The sequence below is a fragment of the Danaus plexippus genome, chromosome 12 (genome assembly GCF_018135715.1).
Source record: "Danaus plexippus chromosome 12, MEX_DaPlex, whole genome shotgun sequence".
NCBI lineage: Eukaryota > Metazoa > Arthropoda > Insecta > Lepidoptera > Nymphalidae > Danaus > Danaus plexippus.
Window position 1 is genome coordinate 4908712 of NC_083545.1, and position 23392 is coordinate 4932103.

At 33.9% G+C, this 23392-nt stretch overlaps 4 protein-coding genes across 5 annotated transcripts; 2 read left to right on the forward strand and 2 right to left on the reverse strand.

Moving 5' to 3' along the window:
• Window positions 1-387: 387 nt before the first annotated feature.
• On the forward strand, window positions 388-2568 carry LOC116772332 (leukocyte receptor cluster member 1 homolog). Its single transcript, XM_032664481.2, has 2 exons — window positions 388-529; window positions 628-2568. The coding sequence occupies exons 1-2, from the start codon at window positions 507-509 to the stop codon at window positions 1484-1486; spliced, it is 882 nt and encodes a 293-aa protein (XP_032520372.2). The 5' UTR covers window positions 388-506; the 3' UTR covers window positions 1487-2568.
• On the reverse strand, window positions 1380-8683 carry LOC116772584 (WASH complex subunit 5). Its single transcript, XM_061522421.1, has 11 exons — window positions 8461-8683; window positions 8076-8178; window positions 7587-7778; window positions 7007-7218; window positions 5513-6933; window positions 5186-5445; window positions 4899-5026; window positions 3842-4234; window positions 3330-3556; window positions 2953-3103; window positions 1380-1940 (listed from the first exon to the last, which is right to left on the reverse strand). The coding sequence occupies exons 1-11, from the start codon at window positions 8580-8582 to the stop codon at window positions 1799-1801; spliced, it is 3351 nt and encodes a 1116-aa protein (XP_061378405.1). The 5' UTR covers window positions 8583-8683; the 3' UTR covers window positions 1380-1798.
• A 429-nt stretch (window positions 8684-9112) lies between these two features.
• LOC116772445 (peroxisomal membrane protein PMP34) lies at window positions 9113-10672 on the forward strand. Its single transcript, XM_032664643.2, has 3 exons — window positions 9113-9349; window positions 9432-9492; window positions 9652-10672. The coding sequence occupies exons 1-3, from the start codon at window positions 9293-9295 to the stop codon at window positions 10371-10373; spliced, it is 840 nt and encodes a 279-aa protein (XP_032520534.1). The 5' UTR covers window positions 9113-9292; the 3' UTR covers window positions 10374-10672.
• Window positions 10664-23218, reverse strand: LOC116772615 (nuclear pore complex protein Nup160 homolog). Of its 2 annotated transcripts, none has more exons than XM_061522420.1 (27): window positions 22970-23218; window positions 22766-22871; window positions 22467-22683; window positions 21946-22051; window positions 21681-21876; window positions 21375-21541; window positions 21087-21250; window positions 20621-20714; window positions 20187-20338; window positions 19889-20028; window positions 19416-19497; window positions 19093-19222; window positions 18309-18508; window positions 17690-17810; window positions 17516-17612; window positions 16856-17002; window positions 16300-16524; window positions 15447-15565; window positions 14863-15035; window positions 14554-14649; window positions 14238-14370; window positions 13781-13942; window positions 13106-13269; window positions 12425-12506; window positions 12200-12333; window positions 11625-11831; window positions 10664-10820 (listed from the first exon to the last, which is right to left on the reverse strand). In XM_061522420.1, the coding sequence occupies exons 1-27, from the start codon at window positions 23061-23063 to the stop codon at window positions 10716-10718; spliced, it is 3813 nt and encodes a 1270-aa protein (XP_061378404.1). In that variant the 5' UTR covers window positions 23064-23218; the 3' UTR covers window positions 10664-10715. The 2 variants fall into 2 exon arrangements, with proteins under 2 accessions (XP_061378404.1, XP_061378403.1); XM_061522419.1 differs by having other exon boundaries at window positions 17684-17810.
• Window positions 23219-23392: the final 174 nt, after the last annotated feature.

A 23392-nucleotide genomic window follows, 5' to 3' on the forward strand; every position in this document is an offset into this window, starting at 1 on the left:
TAGATATTTCTTATTAAATAACAATAATTTGAATAAATCTTAAATAAAATAAATATAATAATAATTTCACTTGAACATGTTATTTTATTAACATAGTTTTTAAAATTCCTTTCCTACCATGTAATAATAAATTATATTTTAAATAATATGTCTAAAATACATGCAGCTGCGTGTAACAATTGATACAAAATTTAATAGAGTTTTTATTTTACTTCAACTTTAATCTTCAACACAGAATTGTTAAAACGTTAATGATACGAATGAAAATGTAATAATTCATTAAGTGAATTATATAACTCTTTTTATGATATCGAGCCATATTCATCACTTTAGGTTTTTATCACTCGAGAAATATACAAATAGCCGTCTTATTTTATTTCATTTTATCTGTACCTTGCCCTCTTCGAAGTGACATCAGACAGATACTGATAAATCCGTCAAACAATATTTTGCGACATCCAATATTTATTATTTATCTTTGTATTTTTAAACACTAAAAAGTAAAAATGAACATATTGCCAAAAAAAAGGTAAATATAATATAAATTGCTTTTTTTGGATCCTTTTATATTTACTTTCGTTATTATAATTAGAACATGATAATTCACACATTTTACTCCTAATATAGATGGCACGTAAGAACTAAAGAAAATATAGCAAGAGTTAGAAAAGATGAAGCGGAGGCCGCAGAAAAAGAAAGACAAGAGCAATTAAGAATCGCAGCAGCAGATCGGGAGGCTCGTCTTAATGTTTTAAAACAGAAAAGCAAATTAAAATTGTCAGAATTTGATTTTGCCCAACCTTTAGAAACAACAGAAACAAATAATCCTGCAGAACATATTAATCTGTTCTCAGATATCGAACATGCTTTACAAACAACTAATAAAGAGCATGATAAAGAAAAAAAGGAAAAGCAAGAAGAATATGAAAAAAAGATAGGTTATTTAACTTATTTAGGACAAGACACCAATGAAGCCCTCGGTAAGAAGAACTGGTATGAGGTACCACCGGAATCGTCACGATTTTCAAGATCAGCAGATATAAAGGACACATATGACAAGCTTGTTTTGAAAGATGCAGATGGTAAACCTAAAGACAAACTTTTTGATGAAAAAGATGGAGAGGTAGCTTGGAAAGCAAAACAAAGTTTAGACCCAATGAACACTTTTAAAAAATACTGTAGCAGTCAACCCAAAACCTCAACCAAAACCAAAGACACACAATCAAATAAATTGAACATGCACAAAAGTAACAGAAGTAAAACTAGCAAAAAAGACAAACATAAAAGTGATTCACAAATAAAATTACAAAAACTAAGAGAGGCAAGATTAAAGAGGGAAATGCAGGAAAGGGCAAAAACGGAGATGTTTTTGAGTAAACTTAGCGGTATTGAGCCTGTTGAGACGGAGAAAAAAGAGCCCAAGAAAGTTGTCCCAAAATATAATTCACAATTTAACCCTGAACTCGCACGACAAAATTTTAGATAGACATCTTAGGAAATAAGCAAAAAATATAATTATTAATTTATTCAATATAAAATATAAATGATGTGCTGAGAGTAAACTTTATGATAAATGAAAATTTAGTATCAGTATAAATAAATTTAATTATCATAAGAATCATATATTATCATATATATTTGTATATCTTAATAACTAGATAATCTCCAACCCTGTTTATTGTAAACGTAACATTATAGACATTTCATTAAGTAGACAAATAATATACTATTAATATGAAAAGATGTTTTTAAAAGTAACACAAAATATTATTGATGATATAGTATAGTTGTGAAGAGATCATTTTTGAGGGCATTGTGATAGTAAAGCCAGTGGTAGCTTATCTTCTAATTTATTGAAGGAGTAATTGAATGTCTCGCAGAAAAGTCTTAGTATTTGTGTGGTTAGTCCCCCATCATGTGTAGTTTCACCGCCCTTATGTCTGAAAATGTAAATATTTTAATATAATCAATTTTACACTTCCTATCAAATGAGAATGTTATTTAAAAAAAAAGGCCAGCGTGTTATTTCAATACAATAGAATTCAAATTAATATATTAAAATTTAACTGTTTTTCAATTGTTGTCAATATATGAATTTTTCTTATATATGTGCCATAATTCTAAAACTAAGTAAATAAAGTAGTATTAGAAGGAGTAGTAATAGAAATAACTTCATATAATCCAGCCTGGGGCTGTCACTTGAAGATTAACAACAGTAATTTATTTACTCATATATATTCCTTCTAAGTATCAACCTTATCTGTTGGTTCTAGCTGATACATAATAAAAGCTACCTTAGATTTTTTTTAAAGAGTATGAGAAAGCCAAAAATTACTCTAGGTATCCGATAATGCTGTGCCTACGTTTTATATATTATGATGTTATTAATGTAAGCGAAACTCACATTCCATATTGGCACTTAGAAACAAACCGATATTCGATGTGTTTCATACTAAATTAATAAATGATTATATTTCGGTCGGCAGTCGCCATCGGAACTTAGCGCTGTAAACTCGTCTCAATGATTAAATTGTAAACTATAATATTACAATACATATATATACTAGATTGCCTTTTCATTACATCAACTACAAGACTATCAGGCAAAATGTATATAAAGACGCCAATGGTCAATAGTTTTAAAGAGAGTAGTAAAAGTAATCTTAAAGAGAAAAGGATAAGGCAGCTTTTCACCGTCAGCGAGGCGCTGACCTTGAAGAATGTTTGGCAATTGAGAGCTTAGCACAAGTTTATAACGTTACATTAACTGCGAAGTGTTTCCGGTTACTCAATGAATAACACGCTAAAAACTAATGAAAGACTGTTAAAGCTCCGTATGTAGTGACCATCTCAGACTAAGCGTACTGTTCTACGGTCTCGGGCGTACCATCTAGCGACCTTGGTCCTTATGTAACGTAAATGTCAATGTCATTCAGTGTGTAATCAACCGACCTGTTCGCAGCAGCGACCTTGGAGTATTGACATAAGAAATCAACAAACACATCAATACTCTCAGTCTTGGATTGACGCAATAAAGTATAAGCCCCGACCAACAGAGGATAACCGTCGATGTTGTCGCCGGTTCTCCGCGATATTAAGTCACCTGAACAGAAATACATTTATGGACTGTGTCAAGAACCTATAAAATATTAAAGGCTATTGAAGGAACTATCGCTTTTATTAATTCGAGACCATAATTTGCAGTTATTGACTTGGACGTGCTAAGGATCAAATTAATATTGTTGACATTTTTTTTTTTACATTTGGATCATGAACCGCGTAATCTATAGAGTATAGACTACACCAGTTTTGTAGGTACAGCTTCATACCTGTAGTTTGACACAGCTGCAGCCTCGCTAACTGCGATATCAACACAGTAGCCATCAATCGTCCCATATCAATATTTACCAACTCATTAGCATTCTTTAGATATATTTTATCATAAGGTTCCGAAATTCCACACCGGCTGAGGTACTCTTCTAAGTTTTGCATCAAAGCTAAAGGAACCGTTTTAAAACCTGACTTACTTCCTGTTTTGATTTCGTTTAAAACTGATCTGTAAATGTCAATGAGAAAAAAAAAATTTAACAAATTGAGATTACAATTATAGACGATATATTTGTTAAATATGCATATTTTAGGATTATTCCATTTGTTTTTTTTTTTATGCGATCACGACGGGATTTGACATAAAATCTTACAGCATTACGAACTTATATAACCTTTTTTTCTAACATTCCGTTAAATTGGCTTAAGTTGTCATAAGAAATGCAAAGAAATATGTTTATGTAATAAGCAAAAATAAAAGAGTTTTTATAAAGTATTAATTTAAATTACTCACTCGTTCATAGTTCTCAAGGACGCTTCCAATTGTGCAGAATCAAATTTACAAGTGGTGTTCAATTGATACGCTATATGTTTTCTCAGTAGTTGCAAGGTACCAATCTGTACAACAGTGTCTGCTAACTGCTGATACGACTTCTGTCCCTTGAGCACAAACTGGTCGAAATCTTTCATATCCGTGCTAACTACATTTCTTTCCGGATGACTTCTAAATATATTCTGAAAATGCTGTAGCTGGTTCTTTATCATGTAGCCATACAGGGTGTCCAAGCCATGGAGGCCAACAACACCGATGGCCTCTTTTAACTTAGTAAATGTTTTAGTGTTCACAACCTCATTGTGAGACTTTGCATCAAACCAGGATGAGCATATGTTTATATAAACACATATTCTGTAACCATAAAAAATGTATTATAGGAAACCATGTCATTTTTCTCATTACTCTGTCAATATAATTGTACTAGGAACCAGCCCCGGCTTCGCACGAGCTCTTTAAGATAAATATAAAATAGCCTATTTAATTTTGAGCATGATTAAACTTGTGATAACTTTTAAATGGTACCCCCGATTTAAATGATTGAAAAAGTAATTTACAGATACTGATGTGGGCTTGAAAACGAAGTAATTTATTTTGATAAGACTTAGTACCGTATTTATGTAATAATGCCAATTTTTAAAAGTTGTAAAATGGATATAGTGTGTTATCCTTAAGGTATAAACATATGCCACCGCTGACTTTTCTGTAGACCCTTATAAGATACACAATTCCACAATATATTATTTTGTTATATCTCAAAGACTTTAGGCAATGTGTTCATTAAAAGCTCTCAGACGGCTCATGTTTTCCATACATCTTCATCAAATATCGTTAATGTACACACAAGTAAATACAAAAACTAAACAAATTATATACTAAAACCTTCCTCGAGAATCACGCTATCGAGTGGTGATAACTGTTTGATAATCAGTGCAGTAGTTTTTTAGTTTAACACAAACATACAGACAGACACCGCAAGGGGCTTTGTTTTATAATATGTATTGATTAATATTTGTACCTGGCATCAGTGAGTTGCGCCACCTGTCTGGCGAGGCTGCCCATGAACCCAGCCGATGGACCGACCAGATTCACGCCCTTCCTGATGCTTATCTCCTTTGAAACACTTTGATTTATAATTGAAGACACCTGTTTTATATACAAATATTAACTATAAATCTTTCACCGCATCTAACCTCCTATTGTAACTTTATTTCTATATACATTATAAATGATATGATTTTTAAAAGTCCATTAACACGTCAAAGAAACTTTATGTTAGAGAAATATGCATCATTTCTGTCTAACCTGCTTTTGTAAGATTCTCAATCCATGGATATTTATATAGTCTTGGATGTACTCCAGAGACCTCTTGTAACCCTCCATACTCTCCGCAAGCTTCTGCAGTCTATTCATCAAACTGTTATTTTTTTTCGCTTGCGGCTCAATGAATTCAAAAAACTTCTTATTGATGTGGCCGTCTAGTTCTCTCAATAGACCCTCTTCCAGTAATTCCGCCGGATCCACTCTTATGACACCGACCAGAGTTGATCTCATGTCTAGGATTCCTGCCAACGAAAAATTTATGAGTATTATGACTATATAGGAATCTCGAAAAAGGGATCCTTTTATTACCGGTAGTGAACATAGAAGCTGAATGGGTCAACTTCGCGACCTCCATCCTATCATCTAGTTGAGCGTAGTCTCTTAGCTTCTCTTTATCTATCCTGGTTGGTACCTCCGTGATCTTCCATGTCTGGAGGTCGACAATTTTTTCGACAATCTTAAATACCATCTCGGGAATAATTTGAAGAACTTTTTGTATATATTTTATAAGTTCGCTGCTGTAATACTGCGAGACGGAGACTAGGTCGTCGCTTTGCGCTTGATTAATACGCAAAAGTGGTATTTCCATGGCACTCGCCAGTTTCAAGAACAGAGCTCGTAAACGACTCGTTACAGCGGGATTCTCTTTGATGCTATCCTGCATGTGAACCGTGTACAGATCTATTGTACACCATGCGTAACTAAAGTCTGCTACAGTCTCCAAGGTCACGAGCGAGTCTTCCTTCAATGAGGCAGCTCTCAGAACATTCTTCAGGGCGTCCTTGCTCTCAGATATTAACTGTACAACGGTCGAAGTACTTTTAATTCCATGGAACTCTTCAACATTATCAAGCACTTGTAACAGCTGGGTGACTTTTTTTATTGTTTTCGATGTAATGGGTTCGTTCAGAGACGATATTTGTTTCGCTATATTTTCAAACCACTGCTTCAATTGTTCGTTTTCATCAATTTTAGTAAATTTCGGGATGCTACCAGAAAATAACTCTGATAAATTTTTAACGGCGTCCAGTGCTATATTTTTATTTCTATTCCACGTTTCGCTTCTGGAATCTAGCAGTTTCTTTAAGAATTCACGTATCTTCAGCTCTAGTTCGGCTGTACATATGAGGAGCTCGAGTGTCTTGACCGGATCGTACCCGGATTCCTTGATAACCAGATCTTTGAGTTGTTTACTCTTCTTGTTGTTATCGAAAAATATGACGTCACTGTTGTGTAACAGCAACCAACGCAACACGTGATTTGAATTCAATATAACGTTTATGATCTTACTGATGTTATCGAGAACAAAGTCATCAGTCAAGGTGCCTTCCTTCAACAGCAGCTGACTTTTGTTTATCAGCAGCTGCACCGAGTTGCCTCTCTTCGAATAGATTTCTTTGACGTTTTTCGTATTACATGTATTATTGAGTGAATTTTTTGCTGCCTTAAACCCATCCCAGTAATCGATTATGTTCATCGTAACACCCATATAGACGGGTATGATCCAGTTGCAGGGGAAAAATTTATCAACAATCTCCCTCATTCTGGTTGTATCGGAGTGTAAATAGTGGGGTGTGAAGAATAAACACACAACAAGCATACTTGCCTGAGTGGCGAGTGCAGACGACTGGTGTTCTGGTATCGTGAACACTGTGAGCTGGTTGTAAATATCCTCTGATCTTAATTTTCCAATTATCTTCTCTAAAAAATCTGGATGAATGGGCACACGACTGAAACGAATATGAAGAAGATATTAAGAGCAGGCCCTAAAAAAAATTTTCGCTTCTTTTAAATTGCAAATACCTAAAGTATTCCACAGGATAATCGTATGGGCGCTTCCCATGCTGCTGATTGTAACCGGTTTCTCTTAATAATTTACAAACATCATCAACGTTAGACTGCGACTGATTGGTACTGTAGCGGTAGAATGCTACTAAGAGCTTTTCCCTTGCATTCCCCGGAATATATAAATCACATAACAAAAGCATTGCCCCATATAAGTACAGGGATTCACACTGAAAATGAACAAAGTTCATTAATTATCCGTTGTTAATAATTAATTATTGAGCGAAGCGAGCGCACCACGGTACTGGCGACTCAGGTCATTAACCCGCGGAGATGATTTCGGTAACCGCATATCTGATAGAATCAAGGTTTTTTTGTTAGATAGCCCAATTATTTGGGATGGTTTTTATGAAAAAACATTTTGATTGGGCCATCAATTTCCATTTTAGGGCTGGATAAATCAACCCACGTCCAAAAAACGATTCGGCACCAAAGTGCTGAGGACACTTCACTCAACCTGGACCGAGAGCTCTTTTCGAGCAAATGAGACCAAAAATACTTTGGTACATTGCCTAGTTTATAAAATACACATAATTACCAGTAATTGTTTCCCTTCCACATCTTTCATAACAGTCTCCATACTTTGCTGTATAAATGCTCCATCATGCAGTTGTTCTACAAAGGTATTGAGATCTATTATATACTGATAGATATTCTCAAATAGCAGATAAAACCGAGTGATTAATTCCAGATACTTTTCTTTCAAGTCATCATCCAGGTCTTGGAGTTTCTAAAAAGAGCCTCAATATCAGTTTAAATATTAGGAAAAAAGAATAATTAAGTTTTCAACTGTGACATCTCTTCACATAGAAGTATTTTATTTTTAAATGTTAATAAAATAAAATTCTGATTGAATAATTCTTAATATATATTCATCTAAATCAGATCTCATGAACAAATTTTATAATATAAATTTGGTTATTGAAAATAGATACTCTTTCAATATAACAATATCCAGATTTTTGATGAAAGTTTTTCTTTATGAAGAAATATTTCTTTTTCATTTGGATGTAACAGCTTTACTTACTGAATTGGCATTAATTTTCTTTTCTTGCATTTCTGAGATTTTAAAGTAACTAAAATCCATAATAACATCTTGATAATTTTGCTGAATCTCCTTGTTTTCTAATCTATAATAATTAGTATGGAATTAACTTAATAATGATACAAAATGTGTTTTAGTTGTAAGTACTCCATGTAAAGTGTTAAAAGTCAAATATATTGAATACATATGCCCTGGTAAGTATCACAATTACAATTATCGAAGTTATTATGATTGAATTTATTGTTGTGTTCAAAGTATGAGTTAGATATCCCTTGAATTAGTTTTTAATCTATTTAAACTTTTAAAATTGCCCACAGGCCACGGATCACCTTCAACCATATTAAATAAAACTGTTTATTACACTTACAAAAATATTTTGGGTACGTGATCTTTAAGTCTTAATATCTCGGCAAGTATCGCATTCCCGTGCGAAACAAGCTTCAATAAATTTTGAGCGCAAAGATTATCTTCTGCCAAAAATACCCTCATTTTGTAAAGGATCTTTCCTTAGTAACAATTAAATATTAATATAGGATATTTGTTATCATTGAAGCTGTTTTTGTTTGATAGCTCACAAATGACAGCTCGGCAATAGTAGAAACGTCAACATTTCAAACAAATTAAAAGTGAATTTTTCAATGACTTTAGATTAGAAATTGAATTAAAGTTTATTTCATTTTTATTCAAATGTTTTAAATCCTTAAGATGCTTTACGCAAAGGCAAAAAATATTTTGTAAAACTGAAAGTTATATTGCTTATAATATATTACAAAGTTTAATACAGCAAATTAATGTAAGAACTTTTAATAATAAAAAATATTTACCTTAGAAATTAGTATACAATCACCAAATTTTCTTTCTATCATTAGTACATGGCTAATTTTGAGTAAAGTACCTTAAATTAATATACTCACTTATGAATTATGTATGAGATTTCTGTTTTAATCTTTGAAAGATAAAATCATCGATTCATAGAGTTTTTAAATTTCATTTTACCACTACCTAATCAATTGTCACTATCGACCATTCAATTACGAGTATGTAACTTGACTAGTCGCCAGTCGGTATTCAATTGGACTTGGGTCCAGAGGTCTAAGATTTGTGGTGACCTAAAAATTATTATAATATTTAATTTCAGTTGTAACTTTAATTTGAGACTTTATTTATTGGTGTCGTTGATTAGCTAATCATTTATAAAAATGACTTCATCATTATTAAGTTACGAGACGCTCACTCATGCGATAGCAGGAGCTACGGTTTGTAATTTTTTTTATAAAACTACAATGAAAACGAGTAAATACTTACTTATTTATTAAATCATTATTCTATTTTTAATAGGGCAGTGTGGTCGGAATGGCTGCTTTTTATCCTTTGGATACGATTCGGTCGAGGTTACAAGGTAAATACATCGTAGGTACTAATTAACATGATAAACAATGACGTATTTAAATATATACATTACTACATTTTTTTAATCAAAGAATGTAGCCTTATAATTAAGTTTAACAATAAATATTGTGGTTTATATGTAAATTTATTTATATTAATTTTGTTACAGTTGATGACACTAAAAAACTTCATGGGACTACCTTAGAATTACTTATTAAATTGACCAAAGAAGAAGGAATCGAAGCTCTTTACCATGGACTAGGTCCTGTTTTACAATCACTATCAGTGTCCAATTTTGTTTATTTTTATGTATTCCATTCCTTACGTAGAGTAAGTTCAGCATCTCCTTCAGCTGCGAGGGATCTTTTAATTGGAATGGTTGCTGGTAGTGTTAATGTACTTCTTACATCACCCCTGTGGGTTGTTAATACAAGGATGAAGTTAGAAAAAAATTCATACTCTAGTTTATTTGAAGGTCTCCTTACATTATTTCAGAAAGAAGGGGTAAAGGGTCTTTGGTCTGGTACATTGCCTTCACTTTTGTTAGTATCAAATCCCGCTATTCAATTTATGGTTTATGAGTCATTAAAGAGGAAAATAATGGCAAGGGGAAAATTTGACATATATTCAGCATTTGCAGTAGGAGCTGTAGCCAAAGGAATAGCGACCACTTTAACTTATCCCTTACAATTATTTCAATCAAGGCTGCGAGCTGGCACCAGTCTCAAACCATTATTTAAGGACATCAAAAAACACCCCGCAACTCTCTTTAGAGGCTTAGAGGCTAAACTATTACAAACAATCATGACTGCTGCTTTGATGTTTTTGATTTATGAAAAAGTATTTCGTCTAGTTCTAACCATAATGAGAGTGAAATTAAAAAAACATTAATATTTACGGATAAGCTTATTTAACATGTCAAAGTAGATACTTAATCAGGTGGATAGATTAATGAGTACGGGTGTGGTTATATGATTGTTTATAGTTGGGCATTTAACATGACATTTATTACATTTTATGACTGTGATGGAGTTAAAACCGTTATTTAACTTGTTAGTTTATAGAAAAGCTTGATATTGTACTAATAAATAATTTTTAAAGATCATTTTCAATATTATGTGACACATATATCATAGTAACAGCTTTTCTGCATTGGGTTTTTACTTAATAAAATAAATAAATAATGATAATGCTTCTTTATTATTTGGAACATAAAAAAATAGTTTTAACAGACTAATTGGTCATTCCGTATTTTAACTGTGATAGTTTTAGGTCTTCCGATGTGCGATCTATCATTTTGGTATACTCTTCAACTATCAGCTGCAAGTCATTGTAAACCTGTAACAAGTTTCAAATTAAATATCAGTGTAAATAAAAACGGATATAAAAGTGAATCATTATTAGACATTACTTATAAAAAAGTATATACCTATATCTTGCTACTTAATTCTTTAACTAATTTTGTTTTTACAATAAAAAAAATTTAAGTCAGTGGCATGTATTTAAAGTATGAGACAAAACTTCTCAGCATTCAATGGATTCACCGTGCGGATGCCGGCTCCATCGCGTTGCACAGAGAAGAGCTTAAACGGTGCCTGGGATTTACGACCCAGGTGTAGGTTTAAGGGACCCCTATCTAGCGCGCGTTAAACGCTCACCTCCACGGTCCAAGCTCCTCTCTCTACCTAATCAAATTAGAAACGAACCTACTAGGCCTACTTGTGTTAGTTCTTGACAGGCCCAAGTCTTTCAGTAGGTTGTAGAGAGATTTGGCTGTTATATCTCTCGCTCCTACTTCAACCGCGTACAAATTTACAACGAACCTATTCTCAGCGAGTTCGTTAGCGAGCTCGTAATACTTGTTAACCTTGATGGCATGGACTTTGGGGATGTTGGTTTCACAAGAAACCGTGAGCTCTATTAGCACAACGCGCTTTAAAATTCGTGGACATAAATATATGTCTGGTCTGGACGCCGACGCACAAATATCCTCTGGGATAATATTAACGATTTTACAATGGCAGGTTTTAATTAATTTAAAACGTTTATACTAAAAAATTAACAACATTATATCACGACACTCCCTAGGACTGAGATAATCTCTCCGATTAAGATACTGATAAGTTAGGGAAATACAAATACCTCTCTGACTCTTGGATTGTGATCATGTTCAGTCAGTTCATGTAGCAGTAAGTCGGCTAGTGACAGTGGCGAGGCGCGTGGTGGTGCGTTGGTGGTCGGCACAAGGGCCAGGGCGTCGCGACGTAGTGCAGCACAACACAGTTCAGCAGCTTCCACAGCCCGTCCGCCGCTCAGCATGGCGCGAATACACGAATTAGGCTCCAACTCCTATAAACATAGATGATATATATGTGTATATATATATTACATTTTATATATACAAGATAGAAATAAATAGTAATTTTAATAATGCGCTGCAAAATTTTACATCAAGGACGTTAATATTTTGACAGACAATTATACTTTTAAAAGTTAATTAGTAAATCCCCCGTTTAAATTTAACAAACTAGAATTTGGTACTAAATTGTACTAAATTTGGGTCTAAATCTTAGATCCGAATTCTTATCTACAAATTAATGTACGGTTATGTTCTTAAAGAGAAAGAAAGATTAATACGAAATTGCAGCGTCAATCTTAACAATGATCTGTTCGGAGAAGAGCTGTGACATGAGGTGTAACAGGAGGAATACAATTACCAAAAACCTTTGAAGAAACCAATGCGGCATAAACTGGCCGGTACTGATCGCCCTCTTCATCACCGCTAGAAGAGTCTCCGGATCAGCTTCTTTCAAATTTGGATATAAGTAGTCAAAATCTATGTTATCCGTTTCTGTTAAACAAAATTGTTATCAGAGAGTTTTATTTCATAAGTAAAAATAATGCGAGCACTCATCAAGTAATTAAATTTACAGAATACTAACTGAGTAAAGCCTGCTGAATCGGATCTAAGGATTCTGGAACTTCCTCGCGTAATTCGGCTGCAAGTTCTTCGGGACCAATAATCTAAAAAAAAAAAATGCTCTGACATTTAGAAATCAATGTACATCTATTTAATAATGTGAAGCACATTTTAAAATTTCGCTATATATCTTATAAGCTAAAAATAATAATTTCAAAAGATTCTTTATGTTTAAAGTGCTCTTCTAAACACTATATACTTTTATGAACTTAAAATTCTTACTGTTGAAAAGGTCATTGGTACTTGAGACTACTTATCACTCTGTTGACATTACTATTTGCGTTATCAAAATATATTTTGTATCTATTGATTTATAATAATAGCGGTAATCACCAATCGCAAAAATATTCGCACGTTATATTTAGGTTTTGGAATGAGAGACGGGAAACGCTCCGTATGTAGTTTAGTGTGGCGAACTCGTGCTATGCATTGCATATGGTTATAAAATAAATAAGGAAATTAATTTTGACGTCTGACGTTAACAGGTGATTACACGTTAAGTTTAAGATAATTAAAATCATATTCCTATCACTATATAACTAAAATTTACTAAATTATTGCTAGCTACTGTCGTTGTAATTGGGCCCGTTTAATATTTATTCAAACCCATCTGGCCTGAACTATCTTGAAGTGTGTATGGTACCTGCAGAGCGTCGTTAGAGTTCCGCGTCCGGTCCGGTCTGGCGAGGAAGGCGTGTCTGGGTTGCGCGAGCCTCAGACAGGTGAGCGCCGCCGCCAGCCAGCGCCGGCGCGCCGGGCCGCTCTCGCCCGCACACCGCGCCGCACGCTCGTACACTACCGCCGCAGCTACGGGGACCACAGATTATATATACAAACTATATGACCATAATTGTCTTAGGTTATATGTAGGTGTTCTATGACAACTGAAGCCTATCGTATCGAATTATTTTATAGTTAAAGTAATGAAAATATATAGTTATTATTGTATATTGAATTTATAATATAACTGGCGATCATAAATATTAGAATTAATTATTAATATGAATTAATAAAAATCATATTAAATTTAATAAAAATCGATTCATACATTAAACATGGGATGACAGAGTGATTTACTTATCGTATGCTTGGCAAAGAAGAACAGTAGATATTTTTCGATATACTTAAAAAATACTTAAGACTAATTTAGACTCGTTGATAATAATTATAAGATAACCAATGAGGTGGTTATGATATATGAAAAATATGAGAACACTCTAGCTTTATTTTTTATTCTGTTGGATCAGATTACACAAACCAAAACAAGCAACCAGTATCTGATGTTGAATGATTGTAAGTGGATTTATAAAGATTGTACCTTTTCGATAGTGATGCCTGGAAAGATGCAGCGCGTACAGGAAATCGTAGTAGGGGTTGTGTGGGTAGGGGTCGTGCAGCTTGGCGCGAGCCGCGGCCGCTCGCTCCGCTTCCAAAGCCAGCGACCCACACGACACCAGCGCCGATAGCTGTTTACGCTCCGCTATAATGACACATTTTAATACTCATTAAACATGACATTGGAGGTATAAAGACACAGATTAAATTAAAAATTATATCGACGTCATGCCGTACGAGGATTTATTTAAAAACTAAAATAAATTTAAGAGGCACTACTTTTTTTGTCTATTATAATTTCCATACAAACTACATATATTCAAGCAACAAAACTGCGGGAGTAATTTTTTTTTTTCAATGGAATATAATATGAATTGTTTATGTACATCCCGCCACTAACTCTGGGTAATTCTAACATATTTCTAATAAATGTTCCTAACCGAGGGTAGTGAGTAGGGCAGCGGCGGCGGCTGCTCGGGCGCTCGCTGCTGGGTTTGCGGCGGCTGCACTCAGGGCCCGGGACACTCGGCCACCGGACAGGTGCCATTTGAATACAACCCACTGGAACATTGCCTGCGAAACATTATGAAATACCTGACGATTACCATTCTGATAGTACAAAGGGTAAATTATATCATATACGTAAATTTTTCTTCATTTTATAATACAATCTAAATATAATAGAACTTTTTGTAACTTATTTAATATGTAGAGAGAGAGGATTTTATATTAATAATTCAAATAGATTTCCTTTACCAGATTAGGGTCATCCTTATCAGCTATACTGATAGCCGTCTCCGCTAATCTCACGACGCAGGCTCCAGCATCATGGATCTCGAATAACTTGATGACCTAGAAATTTAAATTTCGTTAGACGCTTTTCATTATAAAGTAATTGATATATTTAAATTTTATTTTCATTATGTATTGCATGTTATGTTGAGTATTACAGTGAAAACTTGAGGTCACCAGTATTAGAATTAAAAACAGAACAGCTAAGTAAGAGCTATATATTTTTTTTATATTCAGGATCTTAAATATTCCATAGCCTATAGTCGAACAAACCTTCATGTAGTACAATACTAGCGCCTGGTGTTGCGTGAGTGCGGTGTCGTGGGGCGCCACTAGCGATCTAAGGAAGGGTTCCGTGCTGACACCCTTGGCAGCGCGGCAGAACGACGTGTACGCAGCCTCCGACTCGCCCAGCTCCAATAGCGACATGCCCAATATGAACTGGCCTGGGTACGAAATATCTTATATATTGGCTGAACTAAATGAAAAAAACATTACTTTCTTACTATCTTGGGTATAGACCATTTTTTAATATACATATTATTAACAAAGAAAAAGTATTATGATCGTTTATGCAGTCATTTTTCTTATAAATAAAATAAAAAAATATTTTTCTTATATTATAACTTAAAAGGACATATTTCAGTTTTGTTTTTTTTTTATGTCTAAAAAAAGAATGTAATTTCTTCTTAGTAACTAAATTGTTGTTATTGTTTAAATATATTCTATACATCCATGGCTGATTTCTAATCGAATCCTTACTCCTCAGTCTTTATCTTAAATGTAACCTTGAATTCTCAACACGACTTCCGTGTAGTTTTCTGGGTGATCGATTTATATAAAGCGAAATAACTTACGTGAGCAGGCGTTCCACTCGCACCAGGGCTCCAGTAGGGCAACGTAGCTCTGTACAAGGCGAGGCTGGTTGATGGACGCCAGCCACCAACCAAATTCGAAGCCACCACTCACGGCCCAGCTGATTTAATGTTAAGGACATTGGATTGTTTAAATTTCACTGATTGTTAAATAACCCATAACTGTCAACACTATATTAAACGGAGAAAATAACAGGCCGAATATTATCTCTAACTGCTTGCCATGGTTTTGTCTTTTTGGTATATTTAAGATTTTCATCCGTGTACATAATCTCGATCGGTTTGTCTATATTGCATTAAATATATTTGCCAATCAAATTAATTTTTGATAGAATAGGCGTGAAGTCGTCCCACACTATCAGTGATTGTTTATTTTTCTTTAGTAATATTTTATATACCGAATAGTTCATTGTACATTACTGTAATAATCGTTTTTGTTTGTTTTTTTTTATCTGTGTTATAATGAGGTTTTATTAGAATTATTTTTCCTTTTTTTTATTTACTACTCTTAATAATTTTTGTATTATATATATGTTATACAGTTAAGTGAATATTTGGTCCTTGCTTATATAAATTTACATATATTTTGTCCTTTTATTAGTATTATTTGTAGTGTAAAATATAATTAATATTATATATAGCAATCATTATATTTCAATACCTTTAAGTGATGATCCGTCGAGTTATGAAAACTCTATGATATAATTTTATTCTATGATAGTTTTTATTTTGTTGTGTGATACTCAAAAAAGTGTGATATAAATTAAATCACTTTAAAAAAATATAATTAATTTTTAACGTCATAATAATCGTCTGTCGTAATAGTAAAGGATACAGTTGATATGCGAGATGGTAGGCCATGAGCGGTAGTGCTTGGTGCCAGTGTAGCGGTGCCCGCGCGGCCGCCAGCTTTCTCCTGGCGCGGTGCCCCCCGGCCGCCGCCGTGTAGGCCGCCACCGCCCCCCCTGCGCTCCAAGCCCCCTCCCCACCCCCGCAACCCTCTGCACTCTCCCCGCCGAGAGCGGTGAGCTTCAATCGGAACAGCTCCGATGAACCCGTTCTGAAATGCGTTTTCTCATTTAAGGGATAGCTTGGAAAAGACTTATCTTTATATGAAAATTACGTCACTCCGATTTATGTAAATTGAGATGATTATATAGAATTTTAACCGAAGATCGGCACATCAAATACACATAAATTTATGATAAGCTAACATTTCATTATTTACTATTCATTTGAATAAGTTGAATAAAACTTAGTCCATCACTCTTTGTTGTTACCATGTGTACCATAATATTATTGCATGTTTGTACTCTTTTTTGTTTAGGGATCATAAAATTATTGCATGTTGGGGTCTTTTGGAAATATAATTTACATAACGCGATAATTACTTATCGTGTGACTGGTGAGTGGCAGCCCTGAGCCACAACAGCGCTCGGTAGGCCTGCCAGTGTACGGCGCAGTGTCCAGCGCCCGGGACCCCACCCGCACCGCGAGCCGCGCCGAGAGCTGCGAGGGCGCCGCGGACAACGCGACATCTGAACACAAGTAATATACATATATAATTTTCATATATTTCGGAATCTAACATAGATTTTTTGTACTCAAAAAAAAAAATGTAATTAGTTACTACATATGCTTCCTATATAAAGATGATACATGAGAGGATTGAAAAAAAGATTTCAAGCAAAATAAAAACAACGAATATCTATAGAGTTATGATAAAAATTAAAACTAACTTTCAATTCAATAACAATAAGTTAAGTAGGGAACCGTTCTTATTAAAGTTATTATCGGAAATAAAATCATGCAAGTGTACGTGAGGCTAATACATCTTGTAGATCATTGTCATATTTATAATACTTTAAATTTCAAATAACTATTTTAAAGATATGCACATGAAAAGCAATCGTTGACATACTTTCTAAATCTAATTTAAATAGAAATTAATGTTTTTTTTTCAATTAACGTAACGCCAAAAATCATCACAGTATCTACCTGTTACAAATATAGGTAAAATCATATAGTGTTTAAGACATAAATCTGTGTACCTCATCTCAGCCATTTGTCGTATAGCTTCAGTGACTATAGCTACTCCGAGATCGCTCGCAAAGAGATTATCATACTCAGCGGTATCATCATTGTCACCTGAAAACATTTCAATAAATAACCTATGATGTATTCTTAAAATATTATGTCTATCGTTACTATGTTTATACTTTTACTAGAATCTATCTCCGGAACGTCCAGTCTCAGGGCTTCGTTTAAATTGAGTACCGCATTCTGCAAATCGTTGATCGGTTCCAAGATGGCTGAGATTTCATCGATTTGTTCCGGGGACAGCGTCTATAATGTAATATTATAAGTAAATTAAAACATGCTTTGTGGCGTCTGTTAAATATTTACTATATGTTAATAATACATTTATCGATTTTATACGTGTGAAGTGTAATATTAAAATATATTTAATTATTTTTAACACAAATAATTAAAGTATGTGCTTTATTATAATAGAATAGTATAAGAATAATAAACAATAAATTAAATATATGTCCAAATGAGACTTAAACAATCATAAAAATATATTAACTGTTCTTTATACACACACATAATTTTTTATAATATTCCAGTATTAAATATACGAATGGTGTAATACTTGTTGTATAATAGCGATATATATACTGACTGACTGATCGCCTAGAAAACAAATCAATGCCATGGTGTATAAGGCTTTAATAAACAAACAAATTTCATGTTAATGTAAAGCCTAAAATGAATAACATCAAGATTATATTATTTATATTAAAACATTTAATTAAATATATAAGTGTTGTGTGTACTAACGGGCGTAGCGGCGTCCTCCGGGGGTTGCAGCAGCAGATGTAGCAGACGCGGCAGCAGACGGTGCTGTGGAGCAGCACACGCGAAGAGACGTCTCTCCAGCTCCGCGGCCCCGGCCGGAGTGGCGCCACGCTCCCACCTCGCCCCCGCAACCACCACGCGCATCGCCTCCGACGACACCGGACCCACCTCCCCACTGCCTCCTGCAAATATATTAATACATATATTATCACATATCCAACTAATGACTTGAGTATTTATTACTTAGTATTAGGTTATATTTCGGAATATCGGTTCCCCTTCACTTTGAAGACTTGAACTGGAATTTAACGAGACCTTAGACTTTCGCGAGAGTTCATTAAAATAAAACTAATATTTTTCGGATTTGCTATGCGACTTTTTATTATTTTAAAAACTACATAATCCCGACGTTTCGGTTACTTTTCAGCATCCGTGCTCACGGGCATACAAGATGTGAATATCTGTCAGTTGGTCCTGTTATTTATCATCTACCGCCACTCTAGGATTTAAATAATGCATTATTATTTGACTAGTGTTTGATGGCCAGTTCAAAATACACTAGAGTCTAGAGAGTACACTTGATTTCATGTCAAATTCAACATATAATGTCGTATGACAAAGTCATCAAAGCAAGTAGTATTAGCTATCATTACAATTACATTATGTTTTAAATATTAATCGAATTAAGTAGTTAAATAATGTTTTCCTCAAATGCAACAACCTGAAAACATAGTTCATTAGTATAGTATTGTAATGTGTAACTCACTGAAGACAGTATCAGGCAATGTATCTTCCGGGGACAACATGACTCGCTCGTAGGGCTCCAACTGTCTAACGAGGGAGACGCCCGCCCGCCTCACTACGCCACACCACCAGCCCGACTCTGACTCCTTATACTAGAATTTTAAAATTTATAAGTCATTGACTACAATTCTTTTAGAAATTACTTGAGAAATTTTAAATTGTAAGGAATGTATTTATCATTTATATTAAAGATTTCCTGTTGTTGTTTTGATTAAATTTTGCAGCCCATTACTATTATAGGGATTAGTAACGTAGTAGAGAATGTGACAAAAAACAACAGTTTACATGTTTAGACACCATGAGGCCGAGCGGTTTCTGCAGCCCCTCCATGTATTGCATGCACCAGCTGTATAAATCTGTCCAGCATCTGTAAATATAAATATATTGTGAATTTTAAGAATTTTTCTCATAGTTTATATACAGGTCCAAGGAAATATTACACAGTATTTTAAGATACATATGTAAATATACATTTTTTTATGGATTTTATGATAGCAACACAATTTTGAAATTCTAACAAATGAACAACTATGTAGTATGTTATCCAGTTGTGTGGTTTTCAAAGCCACTGTGAAGTAAGAGTATATTTTCTAGTTTAATCACAAACAAGTGAGTGAATGAATGTTCGAATGAGTGAGTCTGTGTTCGATTGAGAGAATGGTTTTTTGAATTAATAGCAGCATAATTAATTGAGAATTTGTGTGAGTGATTGAGTCGTCATTTGGTAATATATATATATATATATATGTCATAGTTACTTATGCATGAGGTGTGAATGGTCGGCTGGCTGGTGTCGTGCGGTGAGTGTTCGCAGTCTTGCCTGTACCGCTGACACACACGCCTCCCCCAAATCAACATCCCCCTCTCCCCCCTCACCACCCCACTGACGACGGTATATCTGGAACATAATAGCAATTCATATTAATATTAGTAACACTAATGTTCTTAAAATACAACTGAAGTATTTAAGAACTAACTAACTGTATGTATTTAGATTATGTTAACGTCACAGTATGACTTTAAAAAGCTGACATTAATATATGTAAATATACTCACAACCAATGCCTTACGAATGACGGCCGGAGGGAAGAGTCCCGGCGCGAGTAGCCGATCCCGGTACATGTTGAGTGAAGACAACTGAGGAAGAGAGGGCGGAAGCTCGCGACCAGCGACGGCGCGCCACTGCGCCTCCGGACCGATGCCAGTAGCTACAATTATATATATCGTCAAAATATAGTTATATAATAGTTAAAAGAGTTAAATATGGAACTATAATTATTTAATCAAACTGAAGGGACAATATTTTTGAAACATATAAATTATAAAACATGAACTTCAAGGCAAATTGAAAATATGTCTGATATGTTTAGAGTCGCAAATTTAAAAAAAAATTCATTTGATTTATGAGACAACATAAACAGTTAAGAGAGCAAAATAAAGAAAATCAGAAGTGAAATTATTATAAAAAAGTTCTTAGAATATTTATTTACTTGTAACAACAGCGTCACCATCGGGCTGAGTCCATAGCGCCCAAATGACGTGGTTACCATCTCCGTAACCGATTGTATAATCAAGAAGATCCAGCTGAAATAATATAAAAAAATTATATATGTCGGAGTAGGTACAAACCATGGTTTTTGAAAAGAGTGACGTCAGCATAATTGACGTCATCAATGACTTTACTCTTTACTGTCATCAGGCTCCGAGGTATTTAAGGTAACCCCACAGACCCCATCCCTTATTTCGAAGAGGACCCTACCTTGCAACGACTCTAGCGAGATTATCCCTAAACTCTACTCTCGCCTTTATTTATACCAACGCAGGTGGTTACGTGGCTGACATCTCATAATATCAACTACCCTCAATTATTAGTTATTCAAATAATAAGAATTGATACGATATATATTTAATCATAATATATATTATAAATAATATTTTAGATCCTTAATCAAGTACCTGTGGTCCAAAGATGTGACACATTTGTGTGAACCTAGCAGCACCCACACCCCCATCATGCATCTTCATAACTACAAATTCACATTCATTTGGGAATGATAAATAAGCTACCAATATTATACTTCCATCTAAGCCTGTTGTATATTGCAGCATGTGACCATGAGCTGAAAATTAATTCTCTTATAAAAATAGAATAATTATTTAAAAAAATGCAAAGAAAATATCTATTTTACTGAATAGATAGTCAAATTTAAGTTATAAATTAAATTAACTAGTTAAGTGACTTACGAGGAGGCTTTGGTTTAACCAATGTCTGGGATAAAGACGTTGAAACAGCTGTTGGTACACCACCATCATCTAGCGACCACACTCTGAGACAGTTATCTCCACATATAGCAACAACCAAGCCGTTTGTCAGAACCACACCATATGTGTCAACTCCATCACTTTTTCCCCTAAAACATGAAAAATATAACATAGGTTTGGTATGTATTATTTAAAATTTAAATTCAAAAACTTATATATAGTTCTACAATTTTAATCCATCCAGCTAGAGTTAAAATTTTTAAGAAATTAAAATATTTCTATATTTACCTTAAAGCACCCGTGATGCCAGATAAGAATCTTGGCACGGTTGATTCTCGTTTTAATGATAATGTAACGGCTGAGCCGGCCAGCGGCAACTTCACTAATAAAAGGCCTCCTTCACCGCCATATCCAAATGCCAAAGCAAAAACTGCCTCTCCGCTGTCCCTCAGCAGGGAAGCACAGGAATGTGCCACACCTGTATCTATAAACAAATTCATACTATCAATAAATAAGTAATTTTATATATGTAAGTAACGTTCAGATAACTTACTTGTGTTAGAATATTGATTAAGTATGTAGTAATTGTTTGGATTGTTCAGTGAGCTAGTGTCATGAAATATGGAAGGGCAGATGCTGCACATAGACCCAAATGTAGACTGAAAATTAATAAAATATAAAATTAGATGTATGTATATATATATAATATAACATAACTAACTATACAACTGCTTAATCCATATCTCTCCCCATTTATTTATCAAGTAGATTTAACATTATTGTGTGAAAGAATAAATATTAAAAGATGGATATACTCCTTTTACGAAGCTTACTCCATAAAGTTTTCGACTATTAAGTGGCTATAAAAAAAATTTTTCACTGTTTCAAGGATGACCACATACCAAAGATATACAGACAAAGAAAAATAACTTGACAAAATATAACTTTGAATAGAAAAAAAAAACAGATTTTTATTTCATAAATAATTTATGTTATATTTTATTTACTTTTGCAGATTAAAAACAAAACTAAATTTCTTTGTAAAGTATAACCCTGCTGAAAATATTACATTACCTTTCTATCCAGAAGATCAGGATGAGGAAAGACTAATCTATGTACAGAAGAGACAGTAGCAGCTAAAATAACTAACTGTTGTGAGGACGTCTTCTCGTAAAACTCTAAATTATTTAATGGTGGAGTCCCAGCTGCAACTTTACATCTCAAATTAGCCCCAGACAAGTTAACATCTAAAGAAGCTTCTGACAATTCAATAGAATCTGATGTAGTTTGCCTGAAATAAAATATTTACTTATATATATATATATATATACTCTATATCACTAGGCAACTAGTTTGAATATTTATAAATTTACCAGTAAATGAATCTGTTCCTAGTATTGGCTCTCTTCGAATCTTTGTACCAGTAGCCGCCAGCTTTGTGAGGTAATTTTATATCTTGTAATGTACTGTGAGTACCTCCTACAAAAGCACAAGTTTTATAATTAGGTACAGATATTGGTGTTAGGCTGTAATATACGAGTATACAAAATTTTTAAAAATGCTAGAAGTAAAATTACCTGTATTCAATACAACTTCTTTCCATTTTTCGGGAATATTATGATTTGGAGTTATTTCTTTGAACGTTACCGGTATTGCATCGACAAACTCCATTACTTTGTCTAAAAGTTAAAATAGATTGTTAATACTGAACAGTGGTGTACTCAATACTCCTTTGCTTTTTCAAACTATTATTTATTTAAGCTTTAAATAATATATATTATAAATTCCGATAGCAAACCGCGCGGTTACTACTTTAAAACATTGAAATGACAGCTTGACAGTTGATACTACTAATGACTTACTACCTACAGAATATAGAACAAATGTCATTTGATGTAATAGATAATTTTCAGATTTTGGTTTAAATCCCCTAGCATCCCTGTTTTTGCGAATACGACTATAAAATCTTAAAGAACATGAATAAACTTTCGTTAATAAAT